The 13121-nt window shown below is 25.2% G+C and overlaps 1 protein-coding gene across 1 annotated transcript in view; it reads right to left on the minus strand.

Annotated features, from left to right (window-relative positions):
• The window catches only part of LOC126902885 (DNA polymerase epsilon catalytic subunit 1), a 30896-nt gene that overhangs the window by 2560 nt on the left and 15215 nt on the right, over positions 1-13121 (minus strand). The window contains exons 9-24 of the mRNA XM_050680561.1: positions 10209-10761; positions 9702-10143; positions 9402-9639; positions 9129-9331; positions 6617-6767; positions 6135-6533; positions 5768-6070; positions 4803-5233; positions 4217-4418; positions 3981-4153; positions 3744-3910; positions 3330-3669; positions 1450-1589; positions 1039-1249; positions 882-966; positions 596-799 (exon numbers count right to left, since the gene is read on the minus strand). Coding sequence (XP_050536518.1) covers positions 596-799; positions 882-966; positions 1039-1249; positions 1450-1589; positions 3330-3669; positions 3744-3910; positions 3981-4153; positions 4217-4418; positions 4803-5233; positions 5768-6070; positions 6135-6533; positions 6617-6767; positions 9129-9331; positions 9402-9639; positions 9702-10143; positions 10209-10761 — 4242 coding nt within the window. The remainder of the gene's footprint in view (positions 1-595; positions 800-881; positions 967-1038; positions 1250-1449; positions 1590-3329; positions 3670-3743; positions 3911-3980; positions 4154-4216; positions 4419-4802; positions 5234-5767; positions 6071-6134; positions 6534-6616; positions 6768-9128; positions 9332-9401; positions 9640-9701; positions 10144-10208; positions 10762-13121) is intronic.

The raw sequence follows: 13121 nt of genomic DNA on the forward strand, positions 1-13121 counted from the left end.
ATTTTTTATTTTTTTGTCATCAATGTTGATTTTTTACAATCTCATTCTAGACAGAATAAATGTATCTAGCCGAAAAGCCACGTATATTTTGGCATCTGCTTTAACTTAGTGTGATAAAAATATTAATGATTATTCATTATAATTATAATATAGGTGTTTGGTTTGAAATATTTTATTATTTCATTATTTATTATTTTTCTATTAAAATTACGAGCTCTTTGAATTGAATCTTTACTTATCGAATAATCATTAATATTTTTGAGCTTTTTATGGACTTTTTGCAATCAATTTTGGACTTACAATTCTAATTATTATTATTCGGCATTAAAAAACGAACAATTTAGATGTACTAAGTAAGAAATTTGAACAAAAATTGAATAAATAATGACATTTTATGTTTTTTTGAGTATTTTTGGTCAATTTTATTAAAACGCATTGAGCGACCTGTAAACATTTTTTTAACCTCAAATTTTCATAAAATGTTTATTTTAATGTATATACTACATTTATAAGGTATCTCATCAACATTTCGAAGATCGATTTTTTTTGCACATATATTTCACAGTATATAAAAATAAAAAAAATTAATATTTACCAAATCCAACCACATTAAGTACTCCCAGCAAGGTCCTAATGATATTTGTAAGCTATGAAATAACTCTTTATTAGTAATATTTTGTACAACATAACGAACATAAAAAATTGCATCTTCTAGAGATTTTTTTTTAGTACATATAACTATCTTATTGAAATTGGCAAAAACTATTGTAGAACCAAGTCTCTTGAATTCTGCAATAAGCTAAAATAAAATTAAGGTAATACTTAATTATTATCATATATATGATTTTATAATATTTAATATTATTATATGTTGTACAAACTTGCATAAAAAGCTTTCTCATTAAACTATATAGAGTTTTTCGTAGAGCTGGATCATATAAAAGTGCATTTGATGATCTTAACCATCTAAAAAAGTAATAAATTTGGTTTTAATAAACACTCATATAGCAATTAATAGTGTTTAAATTTTAAAATTACCTGTAAAAATGTACCATTTGAAAATCAGCATAACGATTTTGATGTAACACAACATCTCTAAACCAAACATTAACCATTGAACGTAGTACACGAAAAGCAGCTGAACATAATGCCATTTCATCATAAGTGGGGTTTACAAATGCACCTCCATCCATAATTTCTTCAAGTGACGCTTGAGGTACTTGATCAAATGCAACACCTGTACTTGTACCTAAAAATTTTACATAGTTAATAATAAAAATTATACTTAAATAAATAGATAAAATTTTATTATCATCCTGAAAAAAATATTTAAATTTATTTTTACAGCTACTATAAATTTAATATTTTCTAAAAACTAATCTAATAGTTATTTAAAATAAATAATAAGGATTTTATAATCAAATGTATGTATTTTTCCATTATATTTACCTTCAAAATCATGAATATGGTGAGATTGTAATAATGTAGTAACAGGCAATGCATCAATTTCAAGCTCAATACAGTATGATGTGTAACAACCTTCATTATTCACAAGCATACTTGAACTTTCCTCTAAATCCATTAACATTCTATGCGATAAATAAAATTGTATGATTATTAAATTCAATTTATAGATAAATGTATATATTAGGATAGTTCTTAAATGAGACATGAAATTAGATAGTCATATTAACTATAAATTGTAAAAAAAATTATCCTTATTTTTATATATTTACAGAGTGTCTTAGGTCTAACTGACAAACTTATAACTTTTGATCCAATTAATATTTTAATGAATTTTTTTTTTTAATAATTATTTTTTTAAAAAAAAAAATTATTATTGCCTTTTTAGACTGTTTAAAGTATATATATTTTTATTTATCTCTAATGAAAAAAAAAAATTGTTTGTTTTTAGCTTAGATGCGAAGCTGAGAAGGTATTGGTTTTACTAAGATGTGTTTTTTTTTTTTTTTGTCTATTACCACTTTTTCTCAGTGCTCATCGAACTGATTTCTTTCAACAATATGTCAAAAGATCACAAATCGTATCTAGTCGAAGACATTACCCTCAAAAATTTAAAAAATTTCCCTCGTTCCCCGTTAATGGGGGAAACCTCTAAAAACATTACAATTTTTAAAATCGGTAAATTTTGTCTTTTTTTTTTTTTAAAACTTCAATAACTTAATTAAATTAACAAATCAACATAATTTTTTTTTTATTTGAAACCTTAGATATTTTTTTTTCTTTTAATATCTTTTTTTTTTAAACTAACACTTAACCTACTCACAAAAGGGTATATAAAAAAGTAATTTTTGCACACAAGTTAAATTTTTTTATTTAAAACTACCATAACTTTTTTAAAAATAAACAAATCAATATCATTTTTTTTTTTTTTATAGATGCTTGATGTCTTTACCTATCATTTGGTATATATTTTTTTATAAATTTGACCCTTTACCTGCCCACAGAGAGGAATTTAAAATGACAACTTTTTCACAAAAAATTAACTTTTGAAAGTGTTCCGGAAGTCTGAAACTTTTATATATATCTTAAATTAAAACTAATGTAATGTACTTTATTATGAAAACAAAAAATGTCGTACTTTATTTTGTCTTCACGATGAAAATGGCTACCAAATGCTATTTTTGTGTGAAAATTCTTGATTTTATTTTTTACATTTTTAACTTTATAATGCTATAACATATTGAAAAGTGTATGGATCAATACAATTTTTTTATGAGAAATAATATTTATATCCCTTTTTCATTTGGCATACTTTATCTTAATCGGGACATTAATAAGGAAATAGCAAATCATGTAGCTTTTGGAATAATTCGCCAATTTTTTAAAATTAAACACTATCAAAAAATTTGCATCGAAGCGTTTTTTTGATAGTGTCAAATATCACTATACTTGATCCAACTATGCCACATCACCACTGTGCCGCATCTCCCCTGTGCTGTGTTTTTTTCATTTCTTTTTAAATTAGATAGATATAATATAGATTGTAGTCTAATAATGTATGTATTATTGAAAAAAATTATAGCAAATTGTTAATAATATCAAAAGGTAATTGAGTTTCAGTTAGATCTGCTCCACCCAATATATTTATATATTTTTTTAAAGTATATGAATGTATATTTAATGTGCAAACAGAAAGATTGGGTTTTAATAAGAAAATATGAAGAAAGTAATTTATTTTTATTATTTAAAGCAAATTTTTGTTAATCTACTGTGAAAAGTTAAAAAAATATATACGGTCCACCTATAATATATACAATGTATACAATATATACATGCAAAAGAATTTGAAAGAAAAATTTAGTTACCTATTATCATCTGATTCACGTCCTCCCAAGTCTGGTTTGTCAGTTTCAGATATCCAAAGTACAAAATTATGTTTCATCAAATGTCTAGCAAAAAAAATATCCGATGCGAATAATGTAACATCAGCAGGTAGATTACCAAGGGGTATTTGTAAATATCTACATTGTTCCAGCATGATTTTCATATTTTCTGGGCTGTTCAAGAAATGGTTGACTATTAAATTACATCCAAATCGTTGCCATTCTAATTGAGTATAAATGGAGTTTGATGTATCTTGTACATGTAATGTTACGATGGGAAATTCATTCATTATAGGAATATTAGATGATAAATGTAAGTAATCTAAAGTTAGAAAATGTTTTCAATAAAAATACAATAAAGAATTGTTTAATTTTAATAAACAAATTATATTATACCAATTTTTGATTGCATAATAAGAATAGTAGGACCCCTTTTTTCATCTCTGTAACCTTGAAGTACTCTTTGAATTTGTCTGTAAACTTGCCTTTCTTCTGTTTCTATTCTAACTTCAAATGTTATATCTGCAGGAGGCAAATTAGATTCTTCGTGACCACGTGAAAGTCTACATATTAATATTACATGAATATGACAATAATCAATGTACTTAAATTAAGACATAAGTAAAATAATACTTAGTATTTCGCTCCTTATTATACAAAGTATTGAGATTAGCCATTTTATTGGTTCTGACTGTATCTGTTACCCAAACAAATGCTTTCTTATTAGATGTTAAAAACAATGCATACATAGCTCTTGTCCCAGTTGGAGCTTTATTGCAATAAAAATATAATTCTTTCATTGAATACTAAAATTAAATATAAATAATTAAATATAACTCTAATAAGCATAATATTTAAGTGTATCTTACATTTGTTAAATACTTATGAGATGCCTGTTTCATTTGTTCTAAAGAAAAGCTCCCAACATCTGGTAAAGCTACTAATTTCTTGGCTGCTTCCAATGTAACGGAACAAACACAGCCCAAATTTATTAAAGCTCTAAGCTCTGGATTAATTTTGGTTTCATAAATTCCTTCAATATCAGGTTTTGACATTTCACACATGAAATTACTAGAAAAGTAAATATTATAATATAATTAGATGTTTATAATATATATATACCCTGGAGGTAAAGGACACTATGTAACTTTTTATGTAAAAGAGTTAACCCTCTTATCTTTGTTTTCCTTTTTATGTAGAGATATAGGGCTGAAATTTTTAACCAGAGGGTTCTAAACTCATTATTTAGGGTCACCAAAAATGGAATATTTAATAAAGATGATCACAATAGTAAAAATATTGAGAAATCATAGAATCATATCTACTTAAATAAGAATAAAAAACCCAATTTGCTTTTTAGAAAAAAATACAATTTTATGACATAATGTCCTTAACATCCGAGGTGCAGATATAATTAATATAAATTATACTTTATCTTATAAAATTTGTACATACTCTTTATCTTCAATGAAATCTTTTTCTGATATTGTATATTTATATAAATTCATTACAGGTCGAGCTCTTGGTAAAATCATATTTACTTTAACCCATGATACTGGTTCATTTGCTTCATTTGACTCAGAATATCTTTGATTTACATAAAATACTCTAGGTATATTCATACGTATATTATGCAGTTCTTCTCCAACCATTGCCCAAATTTTTAACACTCCTACTTCATTAGATTGGCAAACTTGAATTATTTGCCATGGTTGACTTAATAAACTGTGTTGTGCACGTTTTAGAAATCCTCCCAATGTGCCAGCCCGTCCTTTTGGCATTTGAAAATTATCATCTTTAACACGTTTACTATCATTTTGACCATTTAATTTTGCTCTCATCGTAAGTTGCCAATTCCATTTTTTCTTTTGATACACTATCCACTCCTGCAAAATTATTAATGCTAATTATTTATTTATTGAATAGGTAAATATCTTTTACATTTAGAAATTTATAAATATCACGCATGCAAGTTAAAAATTACAAAAGTAACCATAATAATTATATTAATAAAAATAATAGCAATAATAAGGGTATAAATTTAAAATAATTTCTCACAATAAAAAATATATTTTAATATACTAATGGCTTAAATTATTTTAAATTATCTATTTAAAAATGTACCCACATTATATTGTATAAATCTTTATTGTAAATATTTACTGTAACTAATGGACAAACAACCGATGTTAAATAGATCAATAAAAAAAAAAGGATTAATAAATTTAATAAAAAAATTACTTTTTTTTAATAATTTCAAAAATGTTTATTTTAATGTAATACCTAAAAACAATACTATAATAATCAAAATTATTAAACAAAATTTAGTTTTTGAAAAATTAATATATTCAATTTATGGTTTAAAATAAAATTCTAATTACCACTTTATTCCTTTCAGACTATTTTGTAAAAAAACTTACTTTAACATTAGTTGCTGATGGAGGAGGCCCTAATGCTTCTCTCCAATTCCTAGCTTGAACTGGGGATTGATCTCGTTTACGTTTTTTAGTAACCATAGGTCTAGGCTTGATTTCAACATACTCACTGTTGGCATCTTCGCCAAAATCTTCCATATCTCTAACCTGTTCTAAATCTTGTTCTTGAACAATCGGTGCTGCTTTAAACATAGTGGTAATTTTTCTTTGTTTCATAGGATCTGCTTTCATCAACATTTTTTTATGCAGCCAATCAGGATGCTTAACTCTTGGTACAGGATTAGCTATCTGAAATTAATTAAGTAATAGTTATTAAAAATAAAACTACTTAGTATATCATATATTTTAATACTCCTTGTAATGTAGCTGGTATAGTAATAATTTTTTGAATGGTACCACTCAAACGTTCAATATAATAATCCCAATCAAGGACATCTCGAATATCAATATCATCAATAGTATTATCATTAAGCCACCTTCTTAAATAATGCCTTTTCACACTTAATTCTGATTGAAAAATAGCCAATGGTATAGCTCTCTGAGTTACTGGTGTACCTTCAGGTTTTTTTGAAATTATAAAACGACAAGCTAATCCTTTGTCTTTAACCATTTGATCCCCCAAAAATTCTGCTAAACGTTTAGCTGTAGATATAGATGTAGATTTTTGTGATCCATATTCTTCGAGTTTTCGACTCATAGAACGATTTTCAGAAATTAATTCAAACAATTCAGAATCAGGCATATTTTTCCCCTATAATTAACAAACAAAAAATAATTAGTTGTATTAATTTTTACATTTTGTTAAATATCAAATTATTTTTTTTTTCAATTTACTTTTGAATAGAGAACATCTAACCAATAATCAGCAACAGTAGCAACACTTTCATAACATTTTTCTAATGTATCACCCTTGAGAAAAGCTTCAAATACAGATGACTGAAAAATTTTAATTATTTGAAGTTCTCCTCTTCTCTTTACTTCAAAACTAAAAATTAAAATAAAGATAAAAAATGAATCTAATTAAAATAATAAATACATATTTTATACAAAATCTACAAATTCAATAATATTTATAAATTTTTTTAAATATTTCAGTAGTGGTTATAATCTATAGGTGTTCAGTAAGTACGGAAATAGATTTCTATTGTTCTTCTCACTGTCTTTTATGAGAGTGGATGTAAATTTAGAATTTTCTACTAAATACATTTAGTGGCAAATACAACTGTGTTATAAGGGTGGATGTAAATGACTAACAAAAATTTATAGGTCAATAGAATTAAATACAGATTGTTTCCTTCCCTATGCCTACCAAAATATCTTTGAAAATATTGGAGCTAATATTAATTTTTATTTTTTTGAACAATAATGGTTTATTGTTGAGGTACTTTACATGAAAAATTAATTTTCTGTTATCATTCCTTATATCTTCAAATTTTCTTTTTAAAAATAAGTACACTTTTTTCTGATCGCCTCTAAACCTTATATAATTGTAACTCGTTGAAAATCAAATAATTAAAAATATTTTCAATTTCAAAGTTAATAGAGTTCAGGGTATAAGGGATGGTAACAGAAAATTAATTTTTTGTGTAAAGTACTTAATATAATGAAAGCATATTTTTTATTATTTATTATTTATTATTAATAATTTTTTTTTTCAAAATTTTGAAATAGCCATTTTCTTTGGTGGGTTGATAATAATTTTAGGAAAAGTATTTATTGAGTTACAGAGTTATTAATATATAGAGTGTGTATGTAGCATGGATGGGTGCAGCTCAAACTGGTACAAGTACCTATACTAAAACTGTTATCGACAACTTAACATATTTTGTAAAAAAAAGAAAAAGAGCTAAATAAAAAATGGCCATTTCAAAGTTGAAAAAAAAATAAAAACTAAGATTTTTTTTTTTTATTAATAATAAATAATAAAATGTGTTGATCCATACACCTTTCAATAAGTTATTTCACTTTAAAGTAAAAAATGTAAAATATAAAATCGAGAATTTTCACACAAAAGTAGTATTTGGTAGTCATTTTCACCGTGAAGACAAAATAAAGTTCGAAATTTTTTTTTTCCAGAATAAAGCACATAACATTAGCTTTAATTTAAGATATTTATCAAAGTGTCATTTTTAAAAAAGTTATGATAGTTTTAAGTTAAAAAAATTTTCGATTTTTAAATTTGTAATTTTTTTAGAGGTTTCCCCCATTTACAGGAAACGAGGGAAATTTTTTCATTATTTGAGGGTAATGTCTTCGACTAGATACGATTTGTGATCTTTTGACATATCGCTGAAAGAAATCAGTTTGGTGAGAGCTGAGAAAAAGTAGTAACAAACACACACAAAAAAAAAAAAACACATCATAGTAAAACCATTACCTTTCTAAAATATGCTTTGAATAGTCTCAAAAAAAAAATAATTAAAAAAAAAAAAAAAATTTCGACAAAAGTTATTGTATTTGTCATATCCTTATGACTCATTCAGTATATAAAAAAATGGGTAATTTTTTTAACTACAACTTCATTAATTTAAAAAAAAAAATTATTTGATTTCTTTTAAATTACCAAAAAAAAAAATTTCTGGAATAATAGTTTTTCAGGTTCATTAATAAAAAATTTTCGAACATTGACATAGCAGTTTTTTGCAATATCATTATAAAATAGCTTATTTTTAATAAAATAATATTAAAAAGTGTAAAGTAATGAATTTTTTATTTTGAGAAATTCCCTTACTCATCTACTATAGCTTGCTTTATATAATTAACTCTTTTTCAAAGTTTTCAAATATATTTTAATCATTTTTTCCAAATAAACTAAAAACAAACCATATTAGAATAATTGAATTTTTAAAGCAACTTAAATTTAACATCCTTCCTCTTAAGTGTTTTGGAAATGCAGAATGTATCTACAATTTTTGGTACAATAAGTAATATAAATTTAAAAGACTTTTACTTTTAACAACACTTTGAGAATCAATAATTAAAACTAATTAATTATAAAATTNAAAAGTGTATTGATCAATATAATTTTTTTATGGGAAATACTATTTTCTAATAATCTCTTTTTTATTCGACATACTTTGTCTTAATCAGGATATTAATAAGGAACTAGCAGTTTATGAAGCTTTTGGAATAATCCACCAATTTTTTTAAATTAAACACTGTCTAAAGATTTGCATCGAAGCGTTTTTTTTGATAGTGATTTTAATCACTGTCAGATATCATTATACTTGATCCAACTATGCCACGTCACCACTGTGCCACGACCCCCCTGTGCTTGGTTTTTTTTAAATTAAGTTGTAATGAATTTATTTTTTGTTTAAACTACACTATTTTCAATAATTATTACCCTTTAAGTTCGGCTAATGATTTGTCAAAATTAAATACAGCATAACGTTTTTTCAGTTTTTTTCCTTCTTCTTTAGATGCAGGAAGTACCATAGCTAAATAAGGACCATCAACTTCAAAAAAAATTGAATTTTCACTTCTTTGTTTATAGATTAATTTATCAGAATCTACGAGATCATGATAAACGTGATTGGTAAAATGTTCCTAGAAATATTTTTTATAGGTTTTACTATTACATACTAATAATTTCATAATTATCACATAAAATACATACTTTAACCATTGAATTTAAAACTGCATTTGGAAAGGACACAGTAAATTTTGATTTTTTGGTATGAGTAGATTCAATTGTATAATTTTCAGGAAATGTTGATGGAAGTACACACCAAATACCATCTGTATCCAATTCTAAAGGTCGGCCAACTCTTTCAATTATTTCCCTAGCTTTTGTTATAATAGCAGCACCTGTGCAACATACTATTCCAGCCATTTCCATACTATGCCAACGAGCTCTAAAAAAAAATTTTCATGTAATTATTACCTATACTTTTTAAGAAAAAATAATAATCTTTACCCTTTTCTCATTACATATCCATAAAATGAGTTGAGAATACATTTATGAGCCAACTGAAGAGAGTCATACAATACCTCACGATTTTTTGCAGATTTTATTTCAACTGGATCTCCTCTCTCAATAGCTTCTGCAATTTGTTTTTTTGCACTCTTACAAAGTCCTTTGTACTCATAACGTCGATCTCTGAATGCACGCACAGTATCCACATAAAAAGAGTTTTCTTTTTGACAAATTGTTGTCTCCCGCTCTTCGATTTTCGTCACATGAGTTTTTTTATAAACTTTACGACAATACTCAGTTAAACGTTTTTTTTCCCATGTAGCTCTTTCATCTCTATTTAATTGATGAAAAGCTCTAGGAGGATCATCAGGAGATCTTCCTGGAAATTTTTCAGTTTCTAATTGTTGCTGAATACGTTGATATTCAGTTCGTGATGCAGGCACTATAAAAAAAAAAAAATAAATAAAAAAAAAAAAGTAAACTCTAATAATTTATAAAATAAATTACTTAGTTCTCCTCTCCATTGCCAAGTCATACTTCTTTGGCATTTAGCACCAGGAATATTAAAATCGCATGCAGCACAAACTTCTTCATTAACAATAGCAGATGGCTGTAATCGATTAGTAAGAATAATATTAGGATACATAGCTCCAACATCCAAATGATAAATTAATGGTTTCAACAAAGGATAAGGATCTTCTTTAAGAACTTGTAATTTTTTAACAATATCTTTCAAAACCTCTTCCAAATTTGTAACAGTATCTAAAGGAATTTTTTCTTCTTCTTCAATAGCAAATCTTAACACTTCATGTGACTTATCTATTAACATATCAAAAGCTGCTGGATCTAGTCTAAATCTACACGGAATATCAGCACGAAATACACCAGACTCTAATGCTTCAACATGACCACCAACATATGTTTCTTGATCTAAAACGTGGCCTTCATCACTAAGTTTATTTAGCTCTTGTTCTTGTTTATTAGGAAATATAATATTAGCATGGAATGCTTCCACCATTAAAAGACTTTCACACAATGTACCAGAACCTTTTCTCAACACCTAAAATTTAATAATATTTAAAAAAATACAACTGATTTTTAACTTACATCATTATATATAAATATTAACTTTCTTTAATGGAAACTCCTACTTTTAGTTTGATGATATAAGAGTTTATGTTTTAAAAACGTTTAAAGATTTGAATTTAAAATACAAATTCATCTATTTAGTTTTCATAACACTGGAGGCAATAATAATCTGTTTCAATGAGCCATAAATTATTTTTATGGTAATTATCAAGAAAACTATTTAACTTGCATTGAGTATAAGAGTATAGATCTATTAATGACATGAATTATTAAAAATAAAATTTCAATATAATATCACATTTTGCCAATGACAAATGATGACTACTATATACTAAACAGCAAATTATCAATAGAAAATTGGTCAAAATCACCAAACTTAAACAAGCAATAACAGAATAATTGTTCATCATATAAAAAAAAATTATTTAACTATATATTATTGTAGAATAATTTGAATCAAACAACATTCTTTTATAAAAATTAATACTGTTTAATAGTTTTAAAGAAAATAAGTCTCTTATACTTAATGAACCATCCTATATATAGATTATTCATTAAGTAAGGAAATGGGTTTCCATTGTTCTCATTGTTTATAACAATTAACCTGTTTCTTACTTACAGAACATTCTGTACATTGCTTTATAAAAATATTTTAAGAATAAAGGAAAAATTAATTTGGCATCTCCAAAATTTTTATCCTAATTGCTCCTATAGCCATAGATGTAGTTAGACGGCTTTTTAGAGTTTTTTGAGAACCCATTTTATATATCTATGAAATAAACATTGATTACTATATGAATTTTTTTTTTAATTGTACGATTTAACACAGTAATAATACTATTATTTACTTTGGCCACCGTTTATACACAGAAAACAGGTCATTAAGACAATTTTTTTCAAACATTTTTAAAACTGCATACGTACAACTATTATATATATTTCAAAAATTTTTGGCATACTATTAACATTAAAATTGAACAAGTTAGCTCGATAGGAAAATGTTTTTAGATATTATTCTTAAGAAAGAGACATACACATAACTAATTTATTAAAAAAAAAAAAAAATTATTAAGCCTATTACTAAAAAAGTTATTTCAATATTAAGTGGAATGTTTCGAAGATTTTCTTAAATTATGGGAAACGAGTAATTTTCATAAAATTTCAAAGATATTGCATTCAACTAGATATAATTTGATGTAATGTTAAACAATATTGGTCTAATAAGAGCTGAGTTATTCAGTCTGAGTATCAGTGGTAAACAGATACAAATAAAAATACAACAAAAAAATATTTTCAATTGTTTCGTATTAAAGCTAAGAAATATATTTTATAAAAACAACAAAATGTTGATTAGTCATTAAGGTTTTTAAAAATGTTGGTAAGAACAAGACCTGAATTATTCCATTAGGTAACTTTATATCAGATCGTTCGCAGGGGCAAAGGGGCAGTTGCATACCCTTGAAATTTTTTCTAGATCAATTTTTATAATCGTCGTGTATTATATAATTTTTAAAAATTGATTATGTTTTTAGATTTAAAGACAAAAAATTCATATTGCGTCTCTGGCGAGGCCTCCAATAAATCGCGTTCTTAGGTCGATGATCCCAATCATCCTCCTTCAACGCAAAGTTTATTGAACGATTAGTAAAAATTTCTACGGACTTCCTTGCTTTATGATTAGTTGTAATTTATATTTATTATCTTACAAAATATATTTAAATAGGTTTTTAATTTTAAGTGAAAATTTTCTAAAATATAAGAATATAAGTATAATTGATACACTCTCATATGCAATAGACCAATTAATTAGATAAAAATTGTAGGTAGTTAAAAATCAATACGTCAAGAGAAAACTGAATTTCGTCGATGACATAAATCATGAAACTTGAATAAATTTCTTTCAGATTTCTTTATTAACTAAGAAAAATATTCTAAAAATTACAATTTAAATAGGTCTAATTTTACTTTTAGCTTCGTTACGAAAATTAGAAGGTATTAGTTTAACCATTGCATTTTTTTTTTTATCTGTCTCTACTATTATTCAGATACTACCAGTCCAATATTGCCGATCAGTACATTAAAAGAAGCCTAATAATAACTAATTGAATGTAACAATTTTACAATTAACAATTCACAAAAATGTTAATTGATGAAAATATTTCAAAAACTTGCTAATGCTATTTTTGTGTGAAAATTCTCGATTTTATATTTTACATTTTTAACTTTATAATGCTATAACTTATTGTATGGATCAATACAATTTTTTTATGAGAATTAATATTTATATCCCTCTTTCATTCGACATATTTTTTTTTTTAAATAACACCATTT

Source organism: Daktulosphaira vitifoliae, unplaced genomic scaffold, assembly GCF_025091365.1.
Source record: "Daktulosphaira vitifoliae isolate Bord-2020 unplaced genomic scaffold, ASM2509136v1 Scaffold_3, whole genome shotgun sequence".
Classification (NCBI taxonomy): domain Eukaryota; kingdom Metazoa; phylum Arthropoda; class Insecta; order Hemiptera; family Phylloxeridae; genus Daktulosphaira; species Daktulosphaira vitifoliae.